We start from the raw sequence: 21,586 nt of genomic DNA, 5'->3' as shown, positions 1-21,586 counted from the left end.
CCCAGAATTCCTGAGCCAAACTGACCGCGGCGACCCCGAGCGTCTGCACTACACTTCCCAGAATTCCCTGGGATCCGCCTGCCAGAGCCAAATTGACTGCGACTCCCCTGAGCGTCTGGACTACATTTCCCAGAAATCCCGATTCGCCTGCCGGAGCCGAACTGACCGCTACTCCACTGAGCACCTGGACCGCCGTTACCAGAATTGCCTGTGTCCTCCTCCTGGAGCTAGTGTGTGCGACTCCATAGAGCATTTGGATTACACTCCTGCGAATCCCGAAGGAAAAACGCTCAAAATCTCATTCTTCAGGGGGAAGCGTTGCCACTCCGGGGTGCCCACTGGGAACGAATCCCAAACCCACGAGCGCCTGCCTGGTGGGGAATGTGAACTGTTATCCTGAGAATCGTCCTTCTCTCTCCCTGGTTCAGGACAGAAAATATTGAATAGACGGGAATTCCTGAAGTCTAAACGCCTCCAACGATAAGAGGAGTGTTATTGGAAAGGGAACAAGCGAGAAGACGCAATCTTCGAGGAGTTAAGTTTTGCTAATCTAATGGTAAGAAGTGGTATCTAAATGTAGTTTTAATTTGTATTTGTTCTTTTGTAAATAAAGTGGAGCATCCTTGCATATTTTCCGTTGCCATTATTATAGTGTTTGTGAATTGGTCAAATGTTTTGCCCACATTTCTATTGAGTGTTTAGTCTTTTTCCCTCCGTTAAGTATTATTTACAGATTCATACTAACATTGTATCAAATATTGCTCAACCAAAAAGCTTTTCCTTTGACTTCTGTTTTTCGCTATGCAGAACGTTTTTAACATAGTCGTTTTATTATTTAAAAAACATTTTTGAGGTGTAATTCACAAAACAAAACTATTTTAAGGCACGTAATTCAATGGCAATGGCATCTAGTACAAATAGAGTGTTGTTGATGTAGGAGTTAAGAAGCAATCACTTAGGCAGATAGGGTATGGGAGCCCTCGGTAAGGCTTTTCTGTTTAATGAAAAACAGCCCCAAATTATTTCCCTTCCTAAGGAAGAGCAGCCTGTAAAATGGAGCTGCCGCAGACATAGATACCGCCAGTTGTGCCAATCATGTTCAAGATGGCGGCTCCATCTTCCCTTCTCTTTGCCAGCCACGTGCACAGTAAGGAGTAGACAAGATGGGCCAATCAACTGGGAAGTCTATTTGCATAAAAAGATTAGGGTGGGGCGACCAGCCTTCCCCAGGCACTACGTAAACGTCATAACTGATCGAACCAATCTGTGACGCCTATGTAAATCTGACAGTGCCTCCTCAAACTGGACTGTAAAAACTCAGCACATTCGCTGCCAGCCGACCCTCTTCCGCTCCGAGACCCCTTCCTCTATAGAGTAACCCATTTCTCTTTCTCTTCTCCCTATTAAACCTCCGCGCCTAAACTCCTCTTGTGTGTCCCTGTCCTAAATTTTCCTGGCACTTAACGACAAACCCCGGGTTTATACCTCAGACAACGTAGCTGCTTCATTGTGAAACCACCACCTCTTGAATTCCAAAACATTTTTATCACCCAAAGAAAACCCCATGCCCACTAAGCAAATCACTACTGTTGTCCATAATCCCACTCCTGGTGAAACATTAATCTTTCTCTCCTTTCTATTACCTGTTTTGGACAAATCATAAAAATGAATGGAAGCTTTTGTTTCTAACTCCCTTTGCTTAGCATAATATTTTTAATGTTATTCACATCATATCACATATCAGTACTTCATTCCTTTTCATAGATGAATAATATGTTTATACTACAATTTGTTTCTGCATTCATACGTTGATGCGCATTTGGCTTCTTTTCACCTTTTGGCTGTAGTGAACAGCGTTACTACAAATGTTCATGTACACGTATTTGTTTCATTACCAGCTTTCAGTTTTTTGTTTGGTTTTGTTATTTTTTGAGACGTTGTTTCGCCTCCCGCTTTCCAGCAATTCTCTTGCCTCAGCCTCCTGCGTAGGATTACAAGCATGCACCACCACGCCCGGCTAATTTTGTATTTTTAGTAGAGACGGGGTTTCTCCATGTTGGTCAGGCTGGTCTCGAACTCCCCACCACAGGTGATTGGCCCGCCTCGGCTTCCCAAAGTGCTGGGATTACAGGCGTGAGCCACCGTGCCCAACTGTGTATTCCACTTCTTTCTGCTGCTGAGACAATAATTTCAGATGACTTATCTTTATATTCACTCATTCTGAAGATAATATAGCAAGAGTAGGGAGATGAATATTAGGTGCACTTACCTATGGCTTCAGAGCCTGCACAAACAATCTCATATACACCACTTCCAAATGGAATACTAATGTGCACATGTAACTTAAAGAGATGCAGGGGTCGACACCCAGTTCATGATGGAAAGCATAAGTCACATGTTAATTTTGTGGTCTGTGGTCAAGTGTTCTGTTCCTTTTAAGACCCCTAGTGGCCGGGCGTGGTGGTTTACGCCTGTAATCCCAGCACTTTGGGAGGCCAAGCGGGTGGATCATGAGGTCAGGAGTTTGAGGCCAGCCTGCCCAAGATGGTGAAACCCCATCTCTACTAAAAATACAAAAATCAGCCAGGCGCGGTGGCGGGCGCCTATAATCCTAGCTACTCAAGAGGCTGAGGCAGGAGCATCGCTTGAACCTGGGAGGCGGAGGTTGCAGTGAGCCAAGATTGTGCCACTGCATTCTAGCTTGGGCCACAGAGCAAGACTCTGTCAAAAAACAACAACAACAACAACAAAAAACCCTAGCAAAATGAAAAGCTTCTTCTCAAGAGGAGAGTAAATATATGCAGAGGATGACAGAGATTTGCTTCAAAATCCTAAGCATCTGAATTTTGATTCTCCAATTAGGGCCAGCCATAGGCTTCAAACGTCACTATCTGCCACTGACATTTCAAACACTTTTGGACCTCCGGGATCATAGGGTTTTAGTGGCAGAGAAGCTTACGTGGCAGCTGGGACATATTATACAAACTTGTCTGGGACAAGTCAAAAAGTTTTTAGGTCACTCATAAAAGTCAGAGAGCACAATCAAAACAATAAGTTGCATCCAATATCAAAAGTGGTACACTAAGCATTGTGACACTTTTCTTTGCTTGTAGCGGGGGTGATATGCCCTACTTGTCCTATACCTTAGAAAAGATATCACTTTAACTTAACACACTTAAGATATTACTGTGGTGTATACCTGATGAGTTAGCATCTGACAATAGTTTGAATATGTATCCCCTCCAAATCTCATGTTGAAATATGACCTCCAGTGTTGGAGGTGGGGACTATTGGAAGGTGCTTGGTCATGGAGGCAGATCCTTCATGAACACTGGTGTCCCCACCAAGGTAATGAGTGAGTTCACACTATTAATTCACACAAGAGCTGGTTGTTTAAAAAGATCATGGCATAAAAAAATTAAAAATGCATGGAAGTACAAAATGGAAAAATGCCTGCAAATCCTCACTGCCAGCAAAGATCAGTAAAAATATTCATTTATACAGTATGTAAACACTTAAAAGAACATAAAACACACAAAGATATTTATTTGATTAGGTTATGAAGGCTAAAAAAAGCCACATTTTCTCCTTTTGTTATTGTGTCTATGTTATCATCTCATTGATTTCATGTTATTATAGGAATAAATGCAATTCACACAAATTCCTGTTCTTGAACACTTGTTCTTTCCATTTTAAAATGGAGTGACATCAATGTGGTCTTCTACTTTTTGGAGTTTTAGTGTCATAGGCATAATTTCCTAACCTATGGTTTTCATATCAAACAGTTGCACCTTATACATTCTGACATGTTCTGCTCTCCAAAAGACATATTCTTACTGCCAGCAATAAAGAGGAGGATTTAAGTGTTATTCCTGCCCCAATAATGAATATATTTGATGAAATTACCAAACTCCATTAAGTTTCTCTTCCTGTTTCATAGGGTTGGTGGAAGAATATTGGATAAGAAAGTTGACAAAAGTTGTCCTTCAAATTTAGAATATTTTATACCAGAAAAAAAAAAAGAAATTGTACAGCAATTAAAAGGCAATCATACCAAGGCCTGCATAGAAATCACAAATCATGATCAATCTAGGATTGACTAAGAAAATTTCTGTCAATGTACATCTGGCACTTTAAAAGTGTTACTGTAAATCTTGCCTTAATACTGTTGAGAACACTTAATTGTAAAATATGCAGTGGCCTGTCATTGCAAAATTAACCAAATCTTTTCAGTCTATACTGTGAGAAAAACTACAAAAGACGGTTAAATTTATGCCGTATAAAGCAATGAACATTTGATAGAGGCACAAATAATAATCCAACTTAAGAACACAGGATGGGGGGAAGTCAGGAGCCAAGTTCAATAAAATAATATTCAATGAATATTATAAATCTGATCAAGAAAAAAATTAAAAGGAAAAAATAATAACATTCAAAATATTGCTATGGATTGCAGTACTGAGTTTACTCTGCATTTCAACTCATGTTTCCCAGAATTATTTTTTGCAGGCTTCCCTTTTTGGATACATAAAATTGTATCCAAATCCATACATATGTTTTATCCTTTCATGATTTGACAAACAAGTACTGAACACATACCAAGTGCTAATCAATGTTAAGGCTGTGACGATTTAGCAGTAAAGAAAGACACATGTAGCTTACATTCTAGCGGACGTCAATTTTGGCATGTCCACCGTTAGAGTTCAGCAAATTCATGAACTCTTACTCTTTCTAAGGCCTGTCTCCTGAATGATAGCTGTAATTATCAAACTTCTGAATGAAGCTTTATTGCACCATTTACAAGGACTCTCCACTATAGTGGTCCTGAGACTACTGGGGCATGCTGAGTTATGGTTGAAGCACTGATGTTATCTTAAACAAAGGTTTTACCTCTTCCAAGAATGGGTGAAATTTATCATCAGCATGGATTCAGAGATAAAGTACTCAAAGGGAAGTGCTTACTATGTGCCTCATATTTTAATGTTTCTCTCCTTTGTGAACTTTCAGATGAGATTGCATTCATGAAGACTGAGTGAAGACTTTATCGCACCATCACATCACTAAGGTTTTTCTCCAACATGAACGTTCTGATGAAGCTGAAGACTTGAGGCCCGACTAAAGCACATATCACACTCCTGACACTTCCATGTTTTCTCTCCCACGTGGACCCTCTGATGCACCTCAAGATTCAAGCGCCTGTTGTAGCCCTTCCCACAGTCCTCACATTTGTATGGCTTTTCTACACTGTGAACTTTTTCTAGGACTTTAGAGAATGAATTCCGTACAATGTTCTTCCCATGCTCCTCACATTTGAGAGGTGTTTCCCTGCTGTGGCGTCTCTGATGGGTCAGACGAGTTGAGGACCATCTGAAGCCCTTCCCACACTCATCACATTTGTATGGCTTTTCTCCAGTGTGCACTCTTTGATGAGAATGAAGCTGTGAATTCTGAGTAAATCTTTTCCCACACTCTTCACATTTGAATGGTTTTTCTCCACTGTGCAGTCTCTGATGTTTCAAAAGACACGAGGCCCAGCCAAAACTCTTCCCACATTCTTTACAATTATATGGTCTCTCTCCTGTGTGGACCTTCTGGTGCATATCAAGATTAAACTTACTGTTGTAGCCCTTTCCACACTTCTCACATTTGTATGGCTTTTCTCCAGTGTGGACTCTCTGATGGGAATGAAGATGTGAATTTTGAGTAAACCTCTTCCCACACTCTTCACATTGGAATGGTTTTTCTCCACTGTGGAGTCTCTCATGTTTCAAAAGACATGGGGCCCGACTAAAGCTCTTCCCACATTCCTTACAATTATACAGTTTCTCTCCTGTATGGACGCGCTGGTGAAAGTCAAGATCCAACCTCCTTTTGTAGCCCTTCCCACACTCCACACATTTGTATGGTTTTTCTCCACTATGGGATCTCTGGTGGGAATAACATTGTGAATTTGTATAAAATCCTTTACCACATTCTTCACATTTGAAGGGTTTTTCTCCACTGTGGACTCGCTGATGTTTCAAAAGACACGAGGCCCATCTGAAATTCTTCCCGCAATCTTTACAATTATATGGCTTCTCTCCCGTGTGAACCATATGATGTGTATAAAGATCTCGCCTGCAAATAAAGCCTTTTCCGCACTCCTCACATTTGTATGGTTTCTCTCCTGTGTGGATCATAAGATGACTATTAAGTGCTGATCTCTGACGAAAGCTCCTACCACACGTATCACATTGGAATGGTTTCTCTCCCGTGTGAACCATGGAATGCCTATTAAGTCTTGATCTACCACAGAAGCTCTTACCACATATATCACATTTGAATGGCTTCTCCCCAGTATGGATTCTCTGATGTTCTTGAAGCTGGGAATCGTGAATGAAGGCCTTCCCGCATTCCTCACAATTATAAGGTTTCTCTCCTGTGTGTAATTTATGATGAACATTAAGCGCTGATCTACGACTGAAGCCTTTCCCACATTCCACACATTTGAATGGTTTCTCTCCAGTGTGGACTCTCTGATGAGTTTGCAGACGTGAGCTCTGACTGAATTCCTTACCACACACGTCACACTTGTAGCGTTTCTCTCCCAGGTGGACTCTCTGATGAATACGAAGGGCTGAGATGTAACAGAAGCTTTTTCCACACTCATCACATGTATGAGACATCTCTCCTGAGTGTAATTGTTGATGGAAATCAAAGATGGAGACATCACTGAAGGACTGTTTATATCCATTGCCCTGGGAAGATTTCTGTCTTGTGTGAATTACAGATAGTCCTGCCTCAGACTGGCTGGGGAAATCACCTTCTCTGGAGAACTGAGAGCTATTTATCACCAAGTCTTGAGACCTGGTTAAATCACTTGCAATTTTTTCCCAGATTTGCTGGCAGGACCACTCTTGATCTGTTCCTGCTTCTGAAATAGTCTCCATCTCAGTTTGGATCTTGTCTCCTATCAGAATACAGAATTAAAAGACGAGGACAAGTGAAGCCTTTGTTCAGTGTTATCAAGATTTCACTTAGGCCATGGCATGAAACTCTCAAGAGTACAGGCAACATTCAGTTTTTATTTTTCAAGTGCACCATAATCTCCAGTTTGGATGAGGCCAATTTCGAACTAAACCAAGTATCATATGTAAAATGCTTGGTAGAAATAAAAGACTTACAAAAAACAATAGACGTTGACATGAGTGTGGTGAAAAGAAACACTTATATACTGCTGGTGTGAATGTAAATTAGTACAACCTCTATAAAAAGCAGTATGGAGATTCTCTAAAGAACTAAAAGTGATCTACCATTTGATCCAGCAATCCCACTACTGTCTTCCCAAAGGAAAAAGAAGTCATTACATCAAAAGGACACCTGCACGCCTATATTTATTACAGCACAATTCACATTTTCAAAGATATGGAACCAACCTAAGTGCCTATCAACCAAAGAGTGGATAAAGAAAATGTGGTATATATACACCATGGAATACTATTCAGCCATAGAAAAATGAAATAATGTCTTTTGCAGCAACTTGGATGGAGCTGGAGGCCATTATTCTAAGTAAAGTAACTCAGGAATGGAAAACCAAATACCATGTTTTCACTTATAAGTGGGAGCTAAGCTATGGGTATGCAGAGGCATACAGAGTGATATAATGGACTATGGAGACTCAAAATGGGGAGGCTGGAAGGTAGGGTAAGTGATAAAAAGCTACAAGTTGGGTACAGTGTACACTACTCAGGTGATGGGTACACTAAAATCTCAGACTTCACCATTAGACAATTCATCCATGTTACCAAAAACCACTATACCCCAAAAGCTACTGGAAAAAAAAAATTTAAATAAAATAAAAGACAATAATAAAATTAATATGATACAAACATTATACCTGCTACTCTTCCTAGTGAATTTCCTAATCAGTCTAAAATCTTGCATGGTAAATTATGAAACTAATAAATTATGTATATAATAAAATATGAATCAAAACCAACTTTAAAGAAAAGTAATATAATCAATACTTGGTACATTTGTGTTTATATTGTGTATCCTTACAAAGTAAAGATATTAAACTCACTCAAAATGAGGTCTGGATGTTCTCCTCAGGATCTAAGAGGTAATTTCTAGGAGTTTATGCCTGAGGAGAGTGTCTTTGTTTGCTTGGGGGCAAAACTAGGTCACTGGAAAGTGAAGCAATATGATTTAGGGTTGTGGCTGGCCACGCCTTTGGGGGTTGGTGCCCCCCATGTCACAAAGAGCAATGTGATTTAAGGTGGGGCTTTAGGTTACATGCAATCAGTGGCCCAGGAGACTGACTAGCCACATGGGAATCAATCAACAAATAATGGCTATGTAATAGAGCCTCAAAAATTACTTGTAAAGCCAGGGCTCAGGTGAGCTTTCCTGATTCGCTGTACTCTCTACGTCACACCTTAATTCTAGGAATGTAACGCATCCTACTTTATTGCAAGAATACAAGATCCTCATTTGGTACTTCCCAGAACTGTTCCTTATTTTTCTCTTAGTGAAATGTAATGTGCACCTCTACCCTGTAAATATCCATAACTTTTAGTATAAAAGCATTCAGTGAGTTCTGCTTGCCTTTCTAAGTAATTACTGAATGTGAAGATAGTTTTGGAAAATCCCCACACTTGCAGTTGGTGTGAAATGAGAATGATCTTCTGTAAACTCTTGCTCTAAACTGTGTAGTCAGTTAAACTCTTCACAATAATATCAAAGGCCTACGAGTGTTTATATCTACATATTCATAATATTCCTATACAAGAATTTTGCATAACATGTATCTTTAATTTTATTTTTCTGTAGATGTGAACAATAATTTGGTTATCTGAAATAGGTAAGAAACAGACAACTGCAGTTTTGATGGGAATCTGAAAGGTTGGACTTGACAGGGGCATACAAAGGGTGATGCTCCTGATGAGACAATGAAAGGTGATGAGAACACTTGGGATAAAAAGAATGTCTGAGGGGTCATGCCCTGGTTGGTTCCATGGGGGAGTATTAGACTCTCATTTTAAAAAAAAAAAAAAAAAAAAAAAAAACAGAGGCTAGGCGCCGTGGCTCACGTCTGTAATCTCAGCACTTTGAGAGGCCAAGGCAGGCAGATCACTTGAGCCCACGAGTTGGTGACCAGCCTGGTTAACATGGTGAAACCCTGTCTCTACTAAAAATACAAAAATTAGCCAGGTGTGGTGGCGCACATCTATAATCCCAGCTACGTGGGAGGCTGAGGTATAAGAATCATGTGAACCCAGGAGGCGGAGGTTGCAGTGAGCTAAGATCATGCCAATGCCCTCCAGCATGGGGGACAGAGTGAGACCTTGTCTCAAAAAAAAGAAAAAAGAAGAAAAAAGAGGGCAGAAAATATATGACATAGATAAATATGCCTTTATACCTATTTCCAAATGGCATAATATAGACAAGAAGGGAGCTGTGAAATAAATTTAAAACCTTCTAATGAGCATTTAGGAAAAAAGAACTAGAAAAGAAATGATCACATCTTCATGACAAGCAAGAAAGATATCATTTCATGAAATGCCTACTAAAGTAACCCATAAACATCTACATGCATGAAAAATGTTTGTCCTGGTTATGATGAAAGATGTGTTTCTTACTATGACTCACACTCATAAAAATGTTGAAAACGTTGGTCAGGATATTACCAAGTCCTAAATTAAGTCAGTCAAATGGAAAGATAACTTCCAAGGCTGAATCTCGGAAAACAGTAATAGGTAAATGTGTACCCAATGGTACACACTGGAATATGGATATATTTAACACACTGTTACTTAAGAGGTTTTTGGGGAGGAGAGAGTCTCTTTCAGGGTTATGATGTTTTGAGAGGGCAGTTTCCTGATTCCTTCCAAGTTATGAAGTTGAAAATAGAGCACTAGGTCTCTAAAAAATAAAGGAAAAGTTATGTTGTAAAAATCTATATTCTTTTATGTTTTTAACAATTAAATTTGTATACAATGAAGATGCAGAAATATACATATTTTTGAACAAAGACGACCAGAAATGTAGGCAATGTTCAGCTGCGTGAATTGTGTTGCTCTCTTCCTCATCCTTCCCCATCCAGGAGAAGGAGAAACCTGGGGTCAGTGACGTGCATGCAGACTTTGGAAAGGCAAATGGGCTGCAGATGGGTAAATGTCTCAAAGGAAAGCTAGCTGGGAAGCTGGTTATTATCTGTCACATCACAAAATGGAGATTTTTTCCCCTTGTAGAAAAGCTGTCTCACTAGCAGACATCAGGATGCTCATTCAAAAATGATTTCTTTCCAGAAATAAGTATGCTTCCTATGAAAAGCTCCAGGATAAGTCACAGGGAAGGCATATTGATCAGTGTGGTAATAAAAATAATGCTTAGAAGTTTCCATGCGATGTGGGCCCACTGTAAACACACAATGTAGTCAAATAAGGGAATCTAAGAATGTTCTAATTAAATACATGGCCACTGGAAGACAAAAAACACGTTCTGCAATATCTCTCTTTCACCGTGGTTTGTGTTTCACTTCTTAGCTCTCTCCATGATTCCAGGAGACAGTGAAGTCACCCCATTCAATAGCTTATACATCAGGTTAACAAATATTTGGAAACCTGCCATGTACCAGGACTATTCTAGACACTGAAAATACAGCCAGAAGAGTTAAAATTTCTTAGACATTACAGTCCAGCATGTAGAAGTGACAGATAAACAGAAGTTAATGAGACTTGGTACAAGACAGCACAAGAAGAATCAAAATAGAACGGAATTATAGAGAGTGGTTTGGGATGGCTTCTCTCATGACTTTAAAACTGAAAAGAAACCTGAATAACTGAAGGAGATGCCAGACGGCTTTAAGGTGACAGAGTATTCCAATGACTGAGATAAGCAAGTAAGGACTGAGTCAGAAGCTTCTGTAGAGACAGAATAATGGTTCCTAAAGGATGTCCACATCCAGTCCCCAGGACCTATGATCACGTATACAGCAGGGGAATAGAGGTTGTAGATGCAATTAAGGTTGCTAGTCAGTTAACCAGAGAACAGGAAGATCATCCTGGATTATCCAGGAGTGATCAATATAATTACAAGGGATGCAAAAGGTGAAAGAAGGCATAAGAAGAGTGGCAGAGGGAGCGCGACTACGGGGATGCAAGTTGCTGCCTTTGAAGATGGAAGAAGGAAAGCAAGAGCCAAGGAGTGTGGACAGTGCCTAGACACTGATAAACCAAAGCAAAGGCTTCTCCCCAAGAGCATCCAGAAAACATGAAGCCCTACAGACAACTTGATAACTGCCCAGTGAGATGTATCAGACTTCATCCCTAAAGAACACAAAAATAATAAATGTTTGTTGCTCAGTCTGCTAAGTCTGTGATCATTGGGTACCAGCAAAAGGCAACACAGTGTCCTTGGGAGGACAGAGAAACAGCAGGGAGAATAATGTGGCTGGTAAAGACAGAGCAACAGGGAGAGGACAGGAGATGCAGTTAGAGAGGTGGCAGAGAGGGGATGAATGGCAGAACACAGGTTCTCTAAAAGTCCATTAAAGAGGTTGTAACTTTAATAAAAATAAGCCAAACAGGCTTTTGAGCTGAGGAATGACAATCTGACTTACATTTCCTGAGGATCACTTCGGCTGCTATGAGAACAGATGTCACGATGGGAAGGCAGGCAGCAGGGCCACCAGGTGTAAGATGGTTGTCAATAATCCAAGAAAGAGGTCTGGCCATTTAGGCCAGGGCAATGGATTTGAGCACAGACAGAAGTAAACAGATGGAAGAGACGTACAGGGATTCACAGTTGCTTGATTCTTACCTGAATCCCCTTCTCTTTGGGTTGCTGTCTTCATCATCCAAATCTTTTCTTCCCTTAGGAAGTGGAAAGTATCCCTGTGGAATGCTTGATGTCCTGCAAATAGGCAAAGTTACGTGCTTAATCCCAACACATTCTAGGTAACATCAAGGTAAAATTTACTAGAAATTTAGGTTCTCACTGCACACTCACTGTCCTCACCCACTGAGAGAAGGTTCCTGAAGTTCTCCAGCATCACATCCTGGTACAGCTTCCTCTGGGCAAGGTCCAGCAGCCCCAGCTCCTCTTCAGTGAAGACCACAGCCACGTCCTTGAAAGTCATTGCCTCCTACAGCATCAAACATATGCAATCTCAACCCCATGACCAATGATTCCTGGGAGAGGGGTGGTACTGAGCAGACAGAGGGGAGGGGTGGGAAGTTGTTTTGGATCTTGAGAGACATAGGTCAACTCATAGGTTTCCTACTCATTCTGTCTGAATCCTGACAGTGACTGATTTTCCTGAGTTCCACCAGAAACGCAATGATGAAAAAGACCTCCTGTATTTTTACTTCGTGCAATCATTGAGTCTCCTTGTAAGTAATCCTCTAGGACTCTAAATGTGTCGTCCTGGGCTACACATATATATACGTTTTGATAAATCTTGACAATCACCTCAGCAACATTTCGCAATTCAGTCCTGACTTTGCTTGATAATGCCCATTGTTTTCCTCTCTCAAACTTGAACCCTGGATGTTATTGTTTTTCTTCAACATTTGCCAAACTGACAAGCTTATGGTGACATGTGTGAGTAGTTACGCAGTGAGCCCTCTGTACTCTCAAGGCAAAAACTACATATATTAATTGCAACATTGAATGTCATGATCTGCAGCCAGCATGCCTCAGAGCGCATATATAAGGCTCTGTCCCTTCCCAGTCATGTCACCTTGGACAAGCTGGCCTGAATGCATTACTTTCCTCTCTGTATAATGATTGTCACATGATGTAGTTTTTAAAGAATTAAACAGTGGAATATACATATGGTACTGGGGAAAAGTGTGCAGCACAGACTGAATACTTAATAAACATTAGCTGCTTTGATTTTTGTCAATTATTGTTATTGATTTTATCTCATGTCTGCATAGTGTTCCATGGAACTAATCTATTGTTATTCTAAATAATGAATATTTAATTTTATATCTTTTCCATGATTACCAATCCAATAAAGAACATCATTTCAGGTAGATCTTACTCTCCTATTTAAAGTAAGTTTTAAATAGCAAAATGTCAAAAAATAAGAATGTTTAAAATCGTGATTATGTCACATTTTCTCAACTTTTTTTTTTACCTAACTTCAAAATCTTTCAAGGGGATACATTATCCTGATTTTTCTTAACATAGCCAAAAGCAGGTTATCAATTTTCCCATTATTTTGGCAATCTGATTAGGAAGAAATTGGTTTTTTTCTTTTTTTTTTTTTTTTTCTTTTTGTAGATATAGAGTCTTGCTATGTTTCCCAGGATGGTCTTGAGCTCCTGATTTCAAACACTCCTCCTTCCTAAGCCTCTTAAAGTGCCAGGATTACAGGTGTGAGTCACGGGTCTGGCCACAATTTTGTTTTATTATTCTCACTTATTTGATTATAAATGAATACCACCATCTTTTCAAATATTTATTGATGTCTGTTTTTCTCCTTCTATACATTCCTGGTAATGTCCTTTATTCATATTTCTTTGGATTTTCTTCCCTAGTTTGTGCATAAGATTCTTATTTTAGATTGTATCTTTTTTTAGATATCCAAATGGTAAATATTTTCACCTTAGACTATTACAGTTTCTGGTAACATTGTGTAAGGCATCTTTTCCCATAATGAATTTTAAAATTTTCTATAATGACTGTGGTAATTGCTGTCCTTGGGTGCCTGAAGTGCTGGGGGCCATGGAAGAGGTACCATGACAGGAAGAGAAGACGTCCCCCTCCCAAGGTAGGGTCAGGGAGGAGCAATGCCACCTGTGGACGTCATCACTCAACAGGACACTCCAAACACCCACACCACAGGGCACAGGCCCCTCAGTGGAGAATTCTCTCTTTCTTCTTCTCTCTCTTTCAACTGAGGAAAATGGCAAAAATGGCTAATATTCTTGAACCTTGGTCTCCTGTCTGAACCCAAGCAGGTTTCTCATATTTCATGTGTTTAAGAGGAAGATAAGAACTGCTTCAATCAGCTGTTCTGAGGAGTAAATGAAGAAACAAAACACAAATGACTGGCAAATCTTCTAGTATCATACACAAAAAATTTACGTTAGGCTGGGTGTGGTGGCTCATGCCTGTAATCCCAGCACTTTGGGAGGCCCAGGTGGGTGGATCACCTGAGGTCAGGAGTTCAAGACCAGCCTGACCAACATCGAGAAACCCCATCTGTACTAAAAAACAAAATTAGGTGTGGTGACGCATGCCTGTAATCCCAGCTACTCAGGAGGCTGAGGCAGGAGAATCCCTTGAGCCCAGGAGGCAGAGGCTGCAGTGAGCTGAGATTGCACCATTGCACTCCAGCCTGGGCAACAAGAGTAAAACTCCATCTCAAAAAATTAAAAAAAAAAAAATTAGCTTACATATTACTTTGGTCAAATTCCTTAATATATAAAGGAATAAAGAAAGGCCAGTAAATAAAAGACACAGAAGGCATGACTCAGGCATGGGGGAAAGAGAATCTAGCTCTTCCTGTGTGGAAACTTCCAGCAATCCTTGTGTGAAGCCACAGTTACAGCCTGCCGTGATGTGCCACATATGGATCACTCTATCTACAAAACAGCCACCGTGGCACACATCAAAAGTAGCCTTTCAAAACTGAGTTCCTGGTGTCTGGGAGTATAAAGTAATTAAAAAGGAACATTGATTAAATGGGAATATGGTGCAACCATTAAAAATGAGCATTATATAATATTAAATACAAAGAGTGCAATTTAAATTAGATTAATATCACCAATACAAATACAGTTATGAATGTACATGAAGAAGAGTATCACAGGACAAAAATAGCTAATGTGTGAGCAGAGAAGTAGTATAATGAAATAATTATCCATTCCTACTATCTTGTCTACTCCATAGAATAAATGACACACGAAAACAAGAAGTAAAAACAAATGCAAAATCCACTCAAAAGTAACAAAGGAAGCACCTGGTACACAAGAGATCCTCAAATGTCTGCTTTTCTCCTTGAGTCTTCCCAAGACAGAGAAAAATTTGTGACAATCTGAGTACTGAGATGGAATTTTAAGAGTAATAGAAACAAGTCCTACCCACCTTGAACATGGTCATTTTCCTTCTTACTTCTGGAAACTTGCAGAGTCCTGAGTGATGCAGTTCCTGGAAAAGCAGAATTGTGCCTGCAGAGTGCCAGGAAAGGCAGAAAAACAGACATGAAAAGGTGGCCAGGGATGCCACCCACCAACAGGGATGTGTATTGTGAATTGGCACATGAATGTTCACAGCAGCATGAATCATAAAAACCCAAAACAGCACAACCAAAATGCCCTCCCCAGGGTAAATGAGTAGACAAATCATGGTCTATCCATACAATGGAATCTCATTTGGAAATTTAAAGAAATGAAGTACTGACTCATGCTACAACATACATGAACCTTTGAGACATTATTGCTAAATGAAAGAAGTCAGTTACAAAGGGCCACATATTGCAGGATTCCATTTCTATAAAATGTCCAGGTAGGAAAACACATATAGAGAGAAAATTGATTAGTGATTGCTTCAAATCTGAGTGAGAATGATGTCTAACCATAAGTAGGCATGAGGAGATCGATATGAGAATGAAATGATCACTGAATTGTGGTGATGGTTACTCCATTCAGCAAACTTTCTAATGATCACTGGATGTACACCTGATATAAGAAAGTTCTATGATACCATAGGTTGGAAAAAATAATTGTTAACATACACATCATTTAACTTAACAAGAGTCAATTCTAAGTCCATATTGATAGAATATCTGTAGTTGAACAAAGAATAAATGGAGGAGGAGATCATTTTACAGCTGAATGCCCATGAATAATGTTATCTATTCCTAAGAAACTTTACTATTTTCATTTTTTTTAAAGTAACTTTATAGTGGAGAAATCTGAAAGACAGCATCTCGGCCAAGTGGACAAGGTTGAGATCACCAATGAAGAGACAAACTGACATCACTTGGACCCTGTTATGTTGCAATGAAAAGGACATTTCACCACTTCTGTGGTATCCCTACCAACAATACATAATCTGAACCCGCACGTGAATTACATCAGACACACCTCCAAATTAATGCCTTTCTCCAAAATAACTTGCCTATACTCTTCAAAAATATCAAGCATAGAAAGACAAAGGGTGTAGAATCCTCCAGATTATAGATTATGGAAATGTGACAACTAAAGGCAATGCATAAAATTAGACTGTGAACACGGGTGGTGGTGGCAGATGGGTAGGGGACACTTGTAAGAACCTTAAGTGAAAAACAGAACAAATTTAAATATAGAACTGCAGAGTACATAACATGAAGTTAGGTAATATGTTATCTAGCACTATATAATAGATAATACAATAAACTACTATTAGCAGTCTGGATAGATATCTAATATTAAATAAATAACATTATCCAGTATACAATCTAATATTATCTAATATGTTATGTGAAACCATATACTAGCCCTTCCTAAGCTCCTCTCACCAAGATAGCTCCTGCTATGTGGGCTTCCTTGCTGCAGAAAGCTATAATCAGCTGTCTCTGGTTACAGGTATATTTCTGGTGGTATTCAGCTGATGGTCATCAACAAAACAGGAAAAATGTAAACACTTGACAAACGTGGGTAAAGAGTAAATAAGAATTTCTTAGGCTATTTTGGCAACTTTTCTATAGGTTTTAAATGATATGAAAATAAAAAGTTTTATAATTTCAGAAAACATAAGAAAAATAATAACAATGAGATTAATGAGTATGATATAACATGATAGTTCACTAGTTTAGTCTCTTTGTCAGTGTTTGGAAATTTCCATAGTTAAACACATAAGGGGGAAACATTAAGAAAAAATTATAATAATTTAAAAATGTTCATAAACCTATAAATATACAAAAAAAAAAAAGAAAAGAAACATATTACAAGCTTAACAGTTGCTATCTTTACATCATGGATTAGTGGGTAATAAAAACATTTTGTTCTTTTTTTTTTTTTTTTTTTTGAGATGGAGTCTCGCACTGTCGCCCAGGCTGGAGTGCAATGGAGGATCTTGGCTCACTGCAACCTCCGCCTCCCGGATTCAAACGAGTCTCCTGCCTCAGCCTCCCAGGTAACTGGGATTACAGGCGCCCGCCACCACGCCCAGCTAATTTTTGTAATTATGTTTTAGTAGAGACAGGGTTTCACTATCTTGGCCAGGCTGGTCTCGAACTCCTGACCTCGTGATCCGCCGGCCTAGGCCTCTCAAAGTGCTGGGATTACAGGCGTGAGCCACCGCGCCCGGCCCATTTTATTCTTAATAAAGAAAAATAGAATGCTCTACAATGATATGGTTCTGTAAGAGTACAAAATATTTGTAATGATTGAAACAAAATAGTTGACAACATTTTTAAAAACTGAGAAAAGCTCACGCCCCTAAGCCTTGCTTTCCCCACTTAAGTCCAACTAGCTCCTCTGCCTCAATGAGAACGTATCCAACAGAAGATCAAATCAGGCCCTGACCCGGACTGCTTAGGTTCCAACCCCAGCTCCACCTCTCACTAGTCGGGTGCCTATGCGCCCTGTGTCTCTCTTTCGTTTTTAAAATAGAAAAAAGCAATACTTCTCCACAGAGCCACGGTGTGGCGTAAATTTATTTGTATAAAGCCCTTAGAATGAAGTTACTAATTAAGACTTAATTATTATCGACCCCCATGCCCGAGGACACATCCTATACACTCTCGGTTGGGGTGAGCATCTCTGTCAAAGAAAAGAGCCAAGGACCACTCACGTAGAGCTTTGCCCTCAGTAGACAAGAAGTCCCTCCCTGCAGCTCTTTTGGAAAGGTCGGGTTGAGGAGGGAGAAAGGTATGAAATACTCTGACCGCGTCGCCGTCCCCCATAAGTTAAATGTTCCTCACCCTTCATGAAAGTGGACGCAAACCTCGCCCTCCTAAAGAGGTCGGAAGGCTTCCGGGATCATCCGGCGTCCTGCAGGGATCAGGGACAAGGGCCAGGGCCCCTGCAGCTGGAGCTCTCAGCCCACCCGGGGACCTGACAGGCTTCGTGGGAAATTAACAAGAGACCACCAGTCACCAAGTGACAGGGACTGCTTTACGCCTCTCATTTGTGTTACCTCTTCCAGTTCCCAAAACGATTCCATTAGGATGGTCCTAAAGTCCCCATTTTAAAGAACAGTAACGGGAAACCCAAGGAGATTAACACCCCAACGTTACATCGCGAAGAAGTGGCCGCGCGCGTGGGGTGCAGGGGGCGGAGTGGGCGAGCTCAGAGCCCCGGAAACCCTGAAACCAGGTGAGACGCGACCCAACCGAGTCCCAGTGCCCCCGGGACGCGAGGACAGACCCAAGCCCAAGAAGGTGCCACGGACGAGAACGCAAACAGCTGCCTTTGCCGCTCCAAACCTCTGCTCTGCGACGAGGCCCCTTTTCCCCTAATTCGATCGCCAGTTGGTTGAGGATCCAATGCATAGGTCCAGGAAATTCAGAACGGTCCGCAAGGCGCGGAACTGACCCAAACTGTCGCGGAAAAACTGCAGCAACCTCAGTCCCCAAACGGAAGTGCCCGCGACTCCACTGAGTGTTTAGACTCCACTTCCCAGAATTCCCCGGGACCCGCCAGGCGGAGCCAAACTGACCGCTACTCCACTGAGCGTCTGGACTACACTTCCCAGAATTCCCTGGGACCCGCCTGCCGTAGCTAAACTGACCGCGATTTCACTGAGAGTCTGGACTGTACTCCTGCAGCATCACCCTCCGGGGGAAGTGTTGACGACTACTAGGAAGCCCTTGACTACTCTTTCCACCGGGAATGAATCCCATATCCCCGAGCGCCTGTTGGGAAATGTGGACTACCTTGAGAGTCGTCCTTCCTTTCCTCTCCCTGGGTGCCCAGGAGAAAATATCGTATAGAAAGGAATTCCTGAAGTCTAAATGCCTCTAGTGATGACAGGAGGGTTACTGGAAAGGGACCAAGCGAGATGATACAATCATAAAATAATTAAGTTTTGCCAGTGGTAAGAAATGGCATGTAGTTTTAATTTAAATCTCTTGTAAACAAAATGGAATATTCTTGCATATTTTCAGGTGTCATTATTACAGTTTTTGTAAATTGTCCAGATGTTTTGCCCACTTTTTTATTTTTTGGTTTTATCCCTCACTTTTCAAGCACTGTTTTTATATTCATGATATTAACATTTTATCTCGCAAAGATTTTCTCAACAAAAACGTTTGTTTTTTTCTTTCTTATCTATGCGAAACATTTTAACGTATTTTATTATTTAAAACATCTCTATTGAGGTGTAATGCACAAAACGTGAAAGTCACCAAAAGTTAGGAAACATTTTCATCACCCCAAAGACCCCATACCCACTAAGCAATCTCTGTCCTATTGAATTACCTATTGTGGACATTTCATGTAAATGGAATTATAAACTATGGAACCTTTTGTTTCTGACCCCTTTCACTTAGCATACTGCTTTTGTTTGTTTGTTTTTGTTTTGTTTTTTGAGACTCACTCTGTGGCCAGGCTGGAATGCAGTGGCGCGATCTTAGCTCACTGCAACCTCCGCCTCCCGGGTTCAAGCGATTCTCCCGCCTCAGCCTCCAGAGTAGCTGGAACTACAGGCGCGTGCCACCACGCCGGCTAATTTTTCTGTATTTTTAGTAAAGACGGGATTTCACCGTGTTAGCCAGGATGGTCTCGATCTCTTGACCTCGTGATCCACCCGCCTCGGCCTCCCAAAATGCTGGGATTACAGGCGTGGGCCACCGCACCGGGCCAGCATACTGCTTTTAAAGTTCATCCACATCACAGCATGTACCAGTACTTCATAATATTTTATATTTATGCTACGATTTGTTTTTTTGTTTGTTTGCTTTATCATGTTTTGTTTTGAGATGGAGTTTCCCTCTTGATGCCCAGGCTGGAGTGCAATGGCGTGATCTCAGCTCACTGCAACCTCCGACTCCTGGGTTAAAACGATTATTCTGCCTCAGCCTCCCAAGTAGCTGGGATTACAGCTATGTGCCACTATACCCGGCTAATTTTTTTGTATTTAGTAGAGACAGGGTTTCACCATGTTACTCAGGCTGGTCTCGAACTCCTGACCTCAGGTGATCCACCCACCTCAGCCTCCCAAAGTGCTGGGATTACAGGCCTGTGCCACTGTTTATCCATTCATTCATTGAGGGACATTTGGGTTATTTCCACCTTTTGGCAGTAGTCAATAGTGTTGCTACAAACAGTGGCATACAAGTATTTCTTTCATCACCTGCTTTCAGTTCTTTTGGGTATACACCTAGATATGAAATTTAGTGATTCGTATGGTAATTCCATGTTGGGAACCACAAAACAATTTTCCACAGCAACTGCACCGTTTTTACACTCCCACCTTCAGTGTGTGAGGGCAGTAATTTCTCCACATCCTCTCCAACACTTATTTTGTGTGTGTGTGTGTGTGTGTATATATGTATGAAATATATATGTATATGTATATGTGTGTATGTATAAATTGGAAACGGGGTCTCCCTGTGTTGTGCAGGCGGAATTGCAGTGGCTATTCACAGGCAACATCTCACTACTGATCAGCATGGGAGTTTTGACCTGCTGTGTTTCCATCCTGGACCAGTTTACCTCTCCTGAGGCAACCTCATGGTCCTCTGCTCCTGGGAGGTCACCATGTTGATGGTGGACACCCAGTGGGCATAGCTTACTACACCTCAAAACTCCTGGGCTCAAGCGATCCTCCTACTTCAGCCTCCCAAGTAGCTGGGACTACAGTTGCCTGCCACCACATCGGCTATTTTCTATTTTTAAAGATGATAGCCAACATAGCTGTTTTAAAATGGTATCTCATTATTGGTTTGATTCGCATTTTCCTAATGACTAATAGTTGAGCATCTTTTCACACGATTGTTGGTAACTTATATATCTGAAATTTCTATTTGTATCTTTGCCCATTAGAAAATTGAATGATTTCTCTTCTTGTTATTGAGTTGTAAGAGTTCTTTTTTTTTTTTCTTTTTCTTTTTCTTCCTCTTTTTGAGAGATGGAGTCTCTCTTTGTTGCCCAGGCTGGAGTGCAATGGCACATCATGCCTTGCTGCAGCCTTGACCTCCCAGGCTCAAGCGATCCTTCTGCTTCAGCTCCCGAGTAGTTGGGACCACAGGTGTGGGCCACTATGCCTGGCTGCTTTTTGCATTTATTTTTTCATTTTTGTAGAGACATGGTTTTCACCATGTTGCCCAGGCAGGCCTCAAACTCCTGGGCTCAAGCAATCCACCCATCTCAGCCTTCCAAAGTGCTGGGATTATAGGTGAGAGCCACCTCACCTGGTCTAAGAGTTATTTATATATTCTGATACTAGACACCATGCTGTATGGTCTTTTCATGCTCTTGACAATGTCTCTGTATGCAAAGCATTTTTTTGCTCTAGTCCAATTTATGTGGGCTTTTCTTAGCTTGTGCATATGGTGTCTTATCTAAGAATCCATTCCAAATAAAAAGCCTTAAAGATGAACTTTTATGTTTTATTCTAGGAGTTGCATAGCTTAAGCTGTTTTATTTAGGTCATTGATCATTTT

At 40.8% G+C, this 21,586-nt stretch overlaps 1 protein-coding gene and 1 long non-coding RNA gene across 10 annotated transcripts; one reads left to right on the top strand and one right to left on the bottom strand.

Annotated features, from left to right (window-relative positions):
* Positions 1–140: 140 nt before the first annotated feature.
* LOC107128225 (uncharacterized) lies at positions 141–7,873 on the top strand. Its single transcript, XR_001487091.4, has 2 exons — positions 141–556; positions 5,008–7,873. It is a non-coding gene; the product is annotated as an uncharacterized lncRNA (long non-coding RNA).
* Positions 3,527–18,576, bottom strand: ZNF224 (zinc finger protein 224). 9 transcript variants are annotated; one of them, XM_074023825.1, is made up of 6 exons: positions 18,407–18,576; positions 17,903–18,043; positions 15,082–15,164; positions 12,001–12,127; positions 11,803–11,895; positions 3,527–6,949 (listed from the first exon to the last, which is right to left on the bottom strand). In XM_074023825.1, exons 2-6 carry the CDS (start codon positions 17,907–17,909, stop codon positions 5,061–5,063), a joined length of 2,199 nt encoding a protein of 732 aa, XP_073879926.1. In that variant the 5' UTR covers positions 17,910–18,043; positions 18,407–18,576; the 3' UTR covers positions 3,527–5,060. The 9 variants fall into 9 exon arrangements, with proteins under 9 accessions (XP_073879926.1, XP_073879924.1, XP_073879925.1 ...); XM_074023823.1 differs by having other exon boundaries at positions 11,992–12,127; positions 17,903–18,576; XM_074023824.1 differs by having other exon boundaries at positions 17,903–18,576.
* Between the last annotated feature and the right edge of the window lie 3,010 nt (positions 18,577–21,586).

Source organism: Macaca fascicularis, chromosome 19, assembly GCF_037993035.2.
Source record: "Macaca fascicularis isolate 582-1 chromosome 19, T2T-MFA8v1.1".
NCBI lineage: Eukaryota > Metazoa > Chordata > Mammalia > Primates > Cercopithecidae > Macaca > Macaca fascicularis.
The sequence above is the reverse complement of the archived record's forward strand: the minus strand, read 5'-3'. Positions and strand labels throughout refer to the sequence as shown.